The sequence below is a fragment of the Rosa rugosa genome, chromosome 6, assembly GCF_958449725.1.
Source record: "Rosa rugosa chromosome 6, drRosRugo1.1, whole genome shotgun sequence".
Taxonomy (NCBI): domain Eukaryota; kingdom Viridiplantae; phylum Streptophyta; class Magnoliopsida; order Rosales; family Rosaceae; genus Rosa; species Rosa rugosa.
In genome coordinates this window covers 567,608-579,783 of record NC_084825.1, presented here as the reverse complement: position 1 = coordinate 579,783, position 12,176 = coordinate 567,608, and the positions used below count along the sequence as shown (strand labels likewise).

Sequence of the window (12,176 nt, the reverse complement as noted above, 5' to 3'; positions counted from 1 at the left end):
CCTAGTTTCATGCCCATGGCAACTGTGTTTGGATTGTCGTCATATATATATGGTGGCATGGTGCTGCTACGTGCCAACGTCCCAACCAACCCCTACCGTGATGTATACCTGAATATTTTCCCTTCAATTGCAAAGATAACAAAACTGGTTCCATGTTAAACTTATTCAACACTGTCATCAAAATATTTTCTCAAAAACCTATCATCAAAATATTAGATAATACTTATGTTTTTTTAACGTACAATAAAAGCGACTTTTTAAAAGGTGATAATGAAAAAATATTGATGAAACTCCAAAAAGAAATGCTATAGTCATAGCACAACATTTAAAACAATGATTGAGGACCAAATTAAGACCTTAACAGTTAACACCAACAAGAAGGCCCCCCAAACGGCAAATCCAAAACCCCTAGCTCAGAAGAATAGAAACTTTTTAAAAATCTAATCAATAAGAAATAAATAAAACCCTAATTAAACTAAAAACTATTTCATCATTGCTATTGTCCACTATCGAAGACACAATCCAACCGTACAATGCCGATTGGTCACCCAACAAGTTTGTCAAAAACAAGCTATGACATGATTAAAGAAGGATAGAGAGCACTCTCTACCGGATAGACAGCACTCTCTACCCGCCAAAATTCTAAAAGGATTAAAAAATAATAATAATAAATAAATAAATGAAACGTAAAACTTAATGTTTTGAGACTAGCCATGCACTTGCCCCTTTATTTTGTTGAGACTTGAGAGCGACATATAACAAACTCAAATTAGTTCTCAATCTCTCATATCATATATGAAAACCCTTCACTTGAAGCTTACTTTAATTATGCCGTAACCAAACAAAATGGTGATAGTAAAAAGCTAGCAAATAGCAAGGAAAGGGAATTTGCAAGGAAATGCATGTCCTTTAGTTTCCCTACCGTTTGAGCGTGCTGTGTTTGTAAGTACAGGGTTATGTTTAGGTACTCATTTTATCGGGGCCACACACGTGGTGAGTTTCTTTGTAACTTTGTTGGCCGGAGTAATGAAAAGTGTTCTCGTTTCTTCTAAAAAAAAAAATGTAGTACATTTAATGAAATTTTTTATAAATTAACTTTATAATACATCAACTGCAGCATAATATTCAGAAAATATAGTTCACCCACTATTATTCATAAATAGAGATGATGAATTTTCTATGTAAAGTGATTAACTAGTATCACGAATTTTAAACAGGATGAAATGAATCAAAAATCAAGAGTTAAAGTTAGGTATGCTTACGTGATGAACAAGATAGAGTTTATATGGTGAGGAAAGTAGCAATGAAAAAGCCACCTAAAAGAAGTGAAGTTAAATCAAATAATAGATAAGGGGGAAAGGACAAACAACGATGCAGTGAGTGGCGGCGGCCAAACATAGATTTACATGTATGGCCAAGACTTAACTGACGGGGTTTGTCATCGAAAAAAAAAAAACACAAAACTGTTATCATCATCTCTCTTTAATTATTACCGAAAATGACTTGGAACCGAGGAGGAAGAATTGCATCTCAACTTTTGCCTCTGTGCGACTCTCTGTTGGAAAGGTTATAGCTTTATCCCTTAATCAATTTATTAATTTTATTTACAGTTTCAAATTTTTTTTTTTAAGAGAATAAATATCTATAGATATATTCACGAGTCACGACTACACTGAGTCACTGCTAAGATATTACATACACTACAGCAAAAGCTCCCAAAGCATAACCTTACTTTTGCTTATGCAGCCTAACCGGGAACATATCTCTAGCAAATAAAATCTATTCTAACAATACATGTCCACTTATTTCACTCCTAACTACAATGAAAGAGGCTAACAAATTAGGGAAAATGATCATTTACCCAATTTTAGGGTTAATTAACCCCACTTACCCAAACACTCTAAGAGATTGCCCACTTACACAATATTTTATATATATTTTGCCCTAATACCTAATTAAGTATTTTTTTTTATTACTTTTTATTTATTTTTAGGACAATTTTGCCCTCTCCTTCTTTGTCACTTAGAGAGAGAAGTCATATGACACTTCACCGAACTCCGGTCACCGATCGCAAGAAACCTCGTCGGATGTCTCTAAAAAGGTCGACGAGGATCTCATAGGTCACCAGAGAATATTATTGCCCCCAAACAAAAGGTTTATTGCCCCCCAATAGAAACATTATTGCCCTCCAGTAGAAGGTTTATTGCCTCCAATAGAAACATTATTGCCCCCTAATAGAAGGTTTATTGCCTCCCAATAGAAACATTATTGCCCTCCAGTAGAAGGTTTATTGCCTCCCAATAGAAACATTATTGCCCCCTAATAGAAGGTTTATTGCCTCCCAATAGAAACATTATTGCCCCCAAATAAAATGTTTATTGCCCCTCAATAAAGTGTTCATTTCCCCAACAAAACAATTGCATCAGTTAATCATTAGTAAAATCAGTCACAAATCTACAAAATCTACCAAACATATGCTATTCTAGTGCATAACTGAAAAAAAAAAAAAAAAAAAAAAGGACAGGATGTGGTCATCGCCCAGCATGTTAAAGCTGATGACGTGGCTCTCCTCGTCCAGCACGTCCGGCCTCTCCGTGTTGTTGTTGGTCGGAAGCCCCGAGATGACCTGGACTTCGCGGAAGGTGCTGACGTCGCCATCCCCAACGATGATGCAGCAACTCTTGACGAAGTACTTGTAGGCTTGGGGGTCGTCGAAGCACTGGACTGGACCACGACCACACGGTGGAGACGGGAGCAACGATCTCCTGCGTCACGGCGGAGCGGCACTTGTCAGGGCCCACCCCGTGCTTATGGTAACGCGCCACCGCGTCGGGGATCGGGGCGTGCTGCTTCTTGATCAATATGCCCTTCTGGATCTAGTGCGGGGACGCTGAAATCTCCATCCCTGACCACCTCATACATCAATCGCCGTCCATTCCTCATCCGGCATCTTCAAGGCTGACGGTGGTTGGTGAACTTTGCATCTTCGAGGCTAACGGTGGTCGTTGAGTCGACTCGGCCCGGAAGGAAGAGAGAGAGAGAGAGAGAAATCGGTAAGGGGGGAGGAGAGAGAGAATAGATCGAAGAGGGGAGGGGAGGGGAGAGAGTCTGAGAAAGGGAGAGATGAGTGTAATTTATTAATTAAAATGAGGGCAATATTGTTAATAGATGTTAGGTTAGGTAAATGGGAGTAAAAAACTCTTAGTGGAGTAAGTATGCAATTTTTAGGCTAAAATTGTGTAAATGGTCATTATCCCAACTAGGGCTGTCAATTTCGACACGACTCGAAACCCGCACGAAATAAAGCGGGTTGAACCCGCACGAAATAAAGCGGGTTGAACCCGCACGATTAAAAAGCGGGTTGGCCGCGGGTCAACCCGCCAACACAAAATGAACCCGTATAACCCGATTATGCTATACTTCTTCTTGAAATTTTGGACGTTGGGAGTATTTGATTATAGGATTGGACAATTTGAAATATTTTGCTTCATCATTATTGGATTTAATTATTTATGAATTATATATAATTAGTTATATTCTTCGTCTTATGAAGTTTTTAGTGAATTTAATCAATTTATGCATGTTTTTAGTTAAATGGGTCGCAGTGTTAACCCTTAAATTGGTCATTTTGTCCAATACGACACGGCCTATTTATTAAATGGGTTAAGCGGGTTGGAAACGGGTAACCCGTTTAATAAATAGGTTGGGTTTGAGTTTAAATTTTCGACACGATTAATAACTGGGTTGGGTTTAGGTTTGTCTCTTGTGACACGACATATACCTTGACCCGACACGACCCATTGACAGCCCTAATCCCAACAAATTAAGAACCTAAACATTTGACGAAGTAGTGTTAGCTCAGTGGTTAGAGCACCCACTACTTAAGATCCAGGTCATGGGTTCGAGTCACCATGGGGGTAAGAGTGAAATCCTTTGATCCTCTTTAAATTTTAAAAAAAAAAAAAAAAAAAAAAAACTAAACATTATCCGAAGAATCACCAAGCTTTCACCTAAAAACGCAAATGTTGTACGATTGTTTGCAAATTCCCTCAAATAGCTTGCCACGATGTCTAGGATCTGACTTGTTAACCTGAACCAGCTAAGTTATACCTTTACCCTTCCCCATAGAGGTAGAAGGGTTAACATGAGTGGTTGCTGCCATGTTAGAGGTCCCAGCACCATTCTTCTTTATTTTGTTACGACTACCTCGAGGCTTGCCTGGAGTCTTTTTCTTGCCCAACATGCACATGTCTTTCAAAAGCCGTTCTGGCCTGGAGACCAAGTCAGTCCTAAATTCTCCTATTCCATCCTTCCAGGGGCCAGCGAAAGTGCATGGCGTGCGCGCTTGGAATTTGACCCTTCCTCCTCCTCTCAAGCCGGCGCTTCCCCGTCATACCTGTCGTTGCCTCCTCCACCGCAACCACCATAGCCCTAGCTGTGTTACCTTGTTCCTCAAAAGTATTTTCCATCTCCTCCCTTGCCCTCGAACGCTCTACTCCTACCGTCGAGGTCTCCCCATCATTCTCCGCTGCTTTGTTCAAACGCCTCCGGTAGACCACCAGCCACCTCCCCTTATCATCAATGCCCCTTGGAGGCCAGGAGATGATGGAGTTGAGGAGTTGGCGCGGAACACCATAGAAGGCAAACCAACGTTGTCGCCCCATTTATGTCTTCGTCCTGTCCAGACCGTGTCCCCGTTTGTACAGGGCACATTGCACCACATGGTTCAGAGAGCCACAATCCCGACATCGTCCCACAAGCTTCTCATAACAGAAGGACAACTCTAGGGTTTCAGAAGCTGAAACTCTAAACTTCCAACTCAACTTCACAGTCTCATTCACGCACAGAGCAACACAGACTCGAGCTCGCCTCTGGCAAGCCCCGTTGATCCACTTCCAGAACCGTATCAATCATTTCTTCGATCAATGACACCGTTGCCGGCGTAAGAAAGGCCAATGGTAGTCCATTAATTCGGATCCAGATCTAGATATGGTCCAAGAGGACGTTGGAGATGGAATATCTTCCATCGTAGTAATTGAGGACTACGTGAGCCCTATTGAAAGTCCATGGACCCCTTTTCTTGATTTGTAAAATATCCCCAGCATTGCTGAAGATGAATAGAAACCTTCCCTCAGGACGTTCCTGAACCTGCAGAGTTCCTTCCACTACTAGCAAAACAACAATTACCCACAGTATCTGCATCGTCAAGTAGTTTGTAGAATTTTTTGGCATCTGGGGTAGGACTAGAGTCTTGACCTCCAACTGGCTCTGAAGAAGACTGAGGCATGGTTGTATCATCATGAAACACAAATGCATCCTGTAACATATAAGCCATATCATGGTCTGGCATAACTTGTTAGGGGGAGGAGGTACGTGTTGCATCTAGTTCATTTGTTACAGGTAATTCCTCACCGTGTGAGGTCCAAGGAATGTTTACATAGTCATTCCACATGCCTACACAATGTATATGGTCCTCCACATCTTTCACAGTTTGTCTCCACCGATTTTTACACTCTTTACAAGGACAGTAAATTCTATTTGGAACAAGGGAGATATTTTGTGCATGATTGATAAATGCACGGAGTCCAAAAATATATCTATCACTTTCTCGATCGAGAAACACCCAATCTTTGTCCATATTGCTCAACTATTCAGCCACTTCGATAGAGAACCACTGCATAATGAAAAAGTCCATTAAAAATATGCACATTTCCTAAGGTGTAGAACCTAACCCATCGGCAATGACATATTATGTATATCCCTATGATCCCTAAATCGTCGCTACATATTATTGAAAAATTCGGCAGCACTCCACCTATGATCCCACATGTGCACGAACTTAATATGCACAGCAGGATCATAGGGTTGGGCCGTCAAATTTTCCAATAACATGTAACAACGAATGGGTATCATAGAATATACATAATACGTCATTACCAAACTATCCAAAAATGGGACAATTTAAGGATTTGGCAAGGAGGCATCAAATTCCAATACCAAATCCTTAAACGGGTACTAAGTTTTTGTGCAATGCAAAAGTATAAACATTCTAGCAATTTGAATGGTATAAATTTAAAAAAAAAAATCAATTGGTATAAAATTATACCAATATATTTTCTTTGAAAATTTTATACCATACCACTCTAAGCATTGAAGTAGTAAATTCTAATTATGTATATCACATACTAGCAAATCAATCAACCTATTTCACAACCACCTATTTATGATCATTTTAGTTTACATACACAAATCTAAAATAAGGATCCAAACAAATTAATCATTATTATCATGAATATCATAAAAATGAATAAACCATCAAACCTACTTGCAATATACATGATGAGATGGAGAGAAGTGGAAATACAAACCTGAAAAGATAATCAACAGCAATAAGGAGTACAACATCAGCAGCTGGTTTAAGCTCTGATAGGAAGAACAGGAGAACAGAAGAACAATGACCAAATTTGATCAATTTGCTAATTATAAGTAGAATTACCACGGAAATCCGTGTGAAATACTTACACATTTGCAACTGATTTATGTGTGTATTTACCTCGGTAACCACTAACTATCATGTCAATTGTCAGTTGATTGTTTACACAGAATTCTATCTCTAGTCTCATTTTTCACACGAAATTCTATAGCTAATTGTTTTTTTCGCACAGATATCCGTGTTAACATTTCACACAGATATTCGTGTGTTACTCATTTCACACAGAAATATGTATCAAAAACTTATTGTAACGGAAATTCCATAATTCACATAACATAAAAAATTAATGATTTCGAAATAAACTAATTTATAATACGTACATAAATCAGTGTGAATATAATTTATAATACGTACATAAATCAGTGTGAATTGATATTCACACAGATATTTGTGTAAAAATATTTTAGCTTTTACACAGACATCTGTTACTGTTATTTATTCACATGAATTTCCGTTGATATTGTTATTGTATAAATTATTGTGGGTCCAATTATGCTATTTTCAGACGAATATCCATATCAACATTTCACACAAAAATCTGTATAAAAAACTTATTGTAACAGAAATTCGTCCCTCCGTAATTCACATAACATAAAATATTAATGATTTCGAAATAAACTAATTTATAATACGTACAGAAATCAGTGTGAATTGATATTCACACAGATATCTGTGTAAAAATATTTTAGTTTTTACATAGACATCTGTTAGTGTTGTTTATTCACACGGATTTCCGTTGATATTGTTATTGTATAAATTATTGTGGGCTCAATTATGCTCTTTTCACACGGTTATTTGTTACTATTTATGTCTAGCACGAATATTATTGGCTTTTTTTTTTTTTGAAAAGAGCCCGTAGGGCGAATATATATTCATCAAAAGCCAGAAGAGGTCATTACATACCCTTCCGCTGCCATCTATAGACAGACAAGAAGATAGTGGTAGTATCCACAATGGTACATAGAAACTAGACCCACTCATTGTACAATCAATACGTAGACATAGCGGGAATCCCCCTTTGGTACTACGCCGGAGGCGCTAGAAAGATCCGGCCCTCCCAACCTAACTCTTTAACCAATAAACCTAGCTGCCTAGAGACCTCAATTGGTGTACACCTAGATCCACTGAGAATTAAGCCGACAAGACCAGGCCAAATGCAAAAACTAAATGCACAAAAGTGCCTAGACTGTCCCTGAAAACGGAACATGATTGTAATTTAGACAAAAACTAAATAACATAGTGTCGGGCCAAGGCCAAAACCCTAGCCCAAAATCGAAGCCCAGCTGCTCCCAAAGAGAGCCCAAACTCCAGGTCCAGCAGGTTGCTGCAGCAAGCCCAAAAACTAGATCCAACGCACAGTGATTGTGTAGCACTTCCGCCGCAACCAGCGGCGCCGAACCACGTCCTCGCCGGCTGGAAACCCCGCGTCCCACACCTGCCTACGTCGCCGCATAATCCTACAGCCACCATGTCGACGCCGGATCAGCCAAAACACCTCGCCACCGCATAGCCCCAGGGAACCTTGCCGCCGCTCAGTCCAATCGACCCACGCCGTCGTCGCTAGATCTGCAGACCCACGCCGCCGCTCAAGCCATCCTTGCACAACCCAACCACCATACATAGGGCCTACATCTGATGCTCACCAGTCAAACATCCATCGTCCCCTTGAGTCGAAGCCATCCTCTGGAACAAAACTGAGCGACGTAGCTATCAAGACCCGTCCGGCAGCGACTCATCAGCGGCAAGGCAGGCCCATACCGATTCCGAACGCCACCGGACGAGCAGATTTCTCAAAACCCTAGACCAAGGGATGCCCGGGTTTTTTGGAGCTCCAGAAGAGAGGTGAAAAGAAAGTCTTTCGATGTTTGACACGAACTTATTGAAAATGGATATTATTGGCTTTTAAATGAGTTAAATCTGTGTGTATTGTTATTTTGCTAGTAGTGTTCTCACATAAACTAAGAGAAATTTTATTAACACATCCCTAAATACTTAATACACATTCTAATTTTTTTACATTTAAAATCAGATTATATGGGTAAATGAAATGACTGAAAAGACATTCATATTAGAAAAGGAACTATAATTGGAATATGTTTAATAGCTTTTAATATTGTTATAAATTCAAGTTGAAATCTTTGTCATGAGTTCATGACAAGCTTGATTATTAGCAATTATGCATTACAAAATTCTTATGATCGATCATATTGTTTCTTGGTAATAAATAGAAAGAAAATAAAACCTAGTATGATATATATAAACCCTAATTGGAATCTTCTTCTACAAGCTTGACTAGCAATTTTGCATTACAAAATCCTTAGAGCATCTTTAGCAGACTCTCTATTGTGGCTCCTTAGCTATTTTGGAGAGCATGTTTAGTTTTTTATCTATTTTAGCAGCTGCACCAGACTCCTAAGTGGCTCTCTATTATAACTTTTAGCTATCTCGCTCCTAAATATAGAGAGCGGGATGAGGCTCTCTATAATTTAAAACATTCCTTTTAAGTTATTTTATGTAATTTATAAATACATTTAAACTATTTAATATTCATTTAAAAAATAATATAAATTCAAAACTAGCTAAAATAGAGAGCATTGATGCAGACGTAATTCTAAAGTGGCTAGCTAAAATGACTTTTTAGCTACTTTAGCTAAAATTTGACTAAAAAATGGCTAGCATTGCTAAAGATGCTCTTATGAAATTCATGATAACTAATGGAGAGAAAATAATAACAATGTAGTTATAAACCTAGTTGGATCCTCTTCATATGTTCTTGATTATTTTTCAACAATTTTGACTACCAGCAATTTTGAATAACAAAATTGTTAAGATTGTACAGGTCTCATGATAATAATTGAAAGAAAATTAAAATTATTATGATGATTCTGATAATTAAATGCATTTAAATTCATTATGATATATATAGAATGTTGTGATTATGATAAAGTTTAGCATGATGATTTTAATATTGATTTATATATAGTGATTATGATTTGAGGATAATTTAGGTAGTTTGAGTGGTGTATTTAATAAAATGATAGAATAAGAAATCAAATGGGTGGTGTATTAAGTAAGAGATGTGTATTAAGTATTTAGGGATGTGTGAATAAAATTTCCCATAAACTAATTCAAATATTCAATATAACTTTTGCAGAATACTTAATTCAACCCAATCTCAAGCTATTTTACGACTGGGGAGCTGCCGAGATAGTTTACAATTATGGGATTGAAGATTGTTGAACCGATAGACTCCAACCTCAGTTCTTCAAAGGTCCTCACTTCGATGGTAAGCTGTACCCGGGCCTGAGGTAATTTCGACCCCTCGATGCTAATTCGGGCAGATATTGGCCACTTTACACCCACGATGTTATTGCAGCCTTCACAGGTGTGAAAGATGTCAAGGTTACCAAGTTTTGGCCGGTTTATAGGGTCATGTACAATCGGTTCTATGCCATGAATTCTGGAAAAGGATTGGCATTCACCATTGTCTTTCTGGGACATCAAGGGGATATGAATTTAACTTTAGCCCCTGTGTTTCTGGAACACAGCAAGCAACAATTTCGACTTTCCCTTTGGAACCGTACTCCCCAGGATTGTTTGCAAAGACAAATAACCATTAGGGGATAGACAAGAAGACTATATATAGTAGTCATTAAGAATAATGTACTTCTTTTTATTTGGTGGATTAAACAAACATGTAAGAATAATATCCTGAATTTCTTCTAAAGAATACAACTCAACAACTAACTGAAACTTTTCCCTTTTGCTTCTGGGTTATCATCTGCGATTGATGCTGTGAAAGTACGCCGTTCATCAGCACTAGCAGTAATGACCGGCATCCATACATCAGCAGTACCACTCAATAGTGACTTGACCTGAGGATCTGAAGCCATTGCAGAAGATATCATTTCATCTACATCATCCAACTTTGCAGATAATTTATCCAATTCCTTGGCTATTTCCAGCTGTACATATTGAACGCAGACAAAGACCGTTACTGCTTATTCATAAATAGAGAATAGAGAACTGTGTTGATACTTAACATGTGTAAGTTATGAGTGAATTATGTCCTTGGACTCGAAACTACCTCATCAAGATGCTGAGTTGACTTCGAGGGAACTTTGGTAACCTCTAATCCAAGGGCTTCAATTTTTGAACGCAATTCAACTTCTTCTTGATTGGTCAATGCTTCCACCTGCATCATAGAAGTTATTGACAAGTTATTTTCGGGGAAGGAACAATAGGAAAACGTTCAGGGTAGGTTCAAAACAGCAATGCCAACCAAGACAAATACATCAGTACGTGGGATTGAACTTAAACAAAAACATACACACAAACACAATCTTCAAAAGAGGTGTTTGAAAATGTTGTTCTTCCGATTGAACATTCCGACTACTACCCAAAAAACTGTCTGCATCTTGTTTTCTATTTCTTACTAACTGCAAAACTTCATTATAGTCTATCACATTATATTATTACGAATGACCATCATTCTACCATTGACAGATACACCCCATAGCAAATAACATGGGTCCAAATATCACGAAATAATACCTAATATTTGTCACTTTTTAAGGGTTAGCTGAAAGGGTGTATCTATAATTTTCCTTAAAACCAAGAAAAATTGATGATGGCTTCAGTGACCTTACGTACTAGCAAGCATATCATGAAAATGCATATTCCCCAGCAATGGTACTTCTGCTCCAACAGCGACATGATCCGTATTTTCCATTAGAATAGAAAGCTAGGGCCAGTCAGTCTCTCCTACCTGCTTCTCAAACTCCTATAGAAAAAAAGGCACTGAAACTTGGTTTCATCTTCAAATGCACGACCATTACTTTGGCTTTAGGACTTGAGAGTCTCATCTTTTGCAATAAATTAAATAAAATCTTGCTTGACGAACAGGAAGAAAAAATGTTTAGCACGTGGCCCCGAAGAGATATGAATCAATTTAACACTAGAACATCACATTTGTATAACAGTGCAGACGGGCATGAGCGTGATTGTCTGCCTCTTTCTTCCTAAGCATAACAGAAGAGGGTTATGCACGTATAATTGTCTCAAGAACCAATAAAAACTATAAATAATGAACAAGTATCAAGTTTGTACTTTCTCTCTATCAACCTAAAAAGGCTTGTAAAACACATTAGTAGAAGACCCAGATCATAAACTTCAAGAAAACAAGCATACCCAGATGATTATCAACCTCATAATTCTGAAAGCTGAATAAATCAGGAAGAATTGGATGAAAAAAAAAGAGGTAGATAGAACCTGGTGGAGGAGACCAGAGAGTAGGTGGAACAATTGGGCATCTGGCTTCCCTTCCTCTGCCATCCTCGTCTTCGCTTCCCTTCCGAGCTCCCTTTTTTTCTTTTTCTTTTTTTCCTTTTTTTGGTTTGTTGCTTTGTCGATTGAGAACAGTCCCTTATAGTTTGAGTTTTTATTATTATTATTTTTATTTCACAGAATTTTGGTCTAGATATTGAAAAGATTGAGAAAATTTCTATGGATATAGAATTAGGGCCGTGACCATTTACCAAATCTAACATCTATTGACAGTTTTACTCTCATTTTAATCAACAACTACACTCCTCTCATACTCTCTCTCTCTCCAGTTGGACGGTCTCTCTCTCTCTCTCTTTCTCTCTCACACGGTCGTACCTCTTCGATCTGAAACTCCCTC

General features: G+C 38.2%; 1 protein-coding gene across 2 annotated transcripts; it reads right to left on the bottom strand.

Annotated features, from left to right (window-relative positions):
• Positions 1-10,117: 10,117 nt before the first annotated feature.
• Positions 10,118-11,919, bottom strand: LOC133715790 (uncharacterized). Of its 2 annotated transcripts, XM_062142437.1 has the most exons (4): positions 11,765-11,910; positions 11,147-11,514; positions 10,581-10,688; positions 10,118-10,458 (listed from the first exon to the last, which is right to left on the bottom strand). In XM_062142437.1, exons 2-4 carry the CDS (start codon positions 11,207-11,209, stop codon positions 10,237-10,239), a joined length of 393 nt encoding a protein of 130 aa, XP_061998421.1. In that variant the 5' UTR covers positions 11,210-11,514; positions 11,765-11,910; the 3' UTR covers positions 10,118-10,236. The 2 variants fall into 2 exon arrangements, with proteins under 2 accessions (XP_061998421.1, XP_061998420.1); XM_062142436.1 differs by lacking the exon at positions 11,147-11,514 and having other exon boundaries at positions 11,765-11,919.
• Positions 11,920-12,176: the final 257 nt, after the last annotated feature.

Coding starts and splice junctions, on each gene's coding strand:
- LOC133715790 (XM_062142436.1), bottom strand. CDS start 11,827: ATGGCAGAGGAAGGGAAGCCAGATGCCCAATTGTTCCACCTACTCTCT. Junction 10,689..11,764: donor TCTCTGGTCTCCTCCACCAG/GTTCTATCTACC, acceptor TCTATGATGCAG/GTGGAAGCATTGACCAATCA. Junction 10,459..10,580: donor CAACTCAGCATCTTGATGAG/GTAGTTTCGAGT, acceptor CAATATGTACAG/CTGGAAATAGCCAAGGAATT.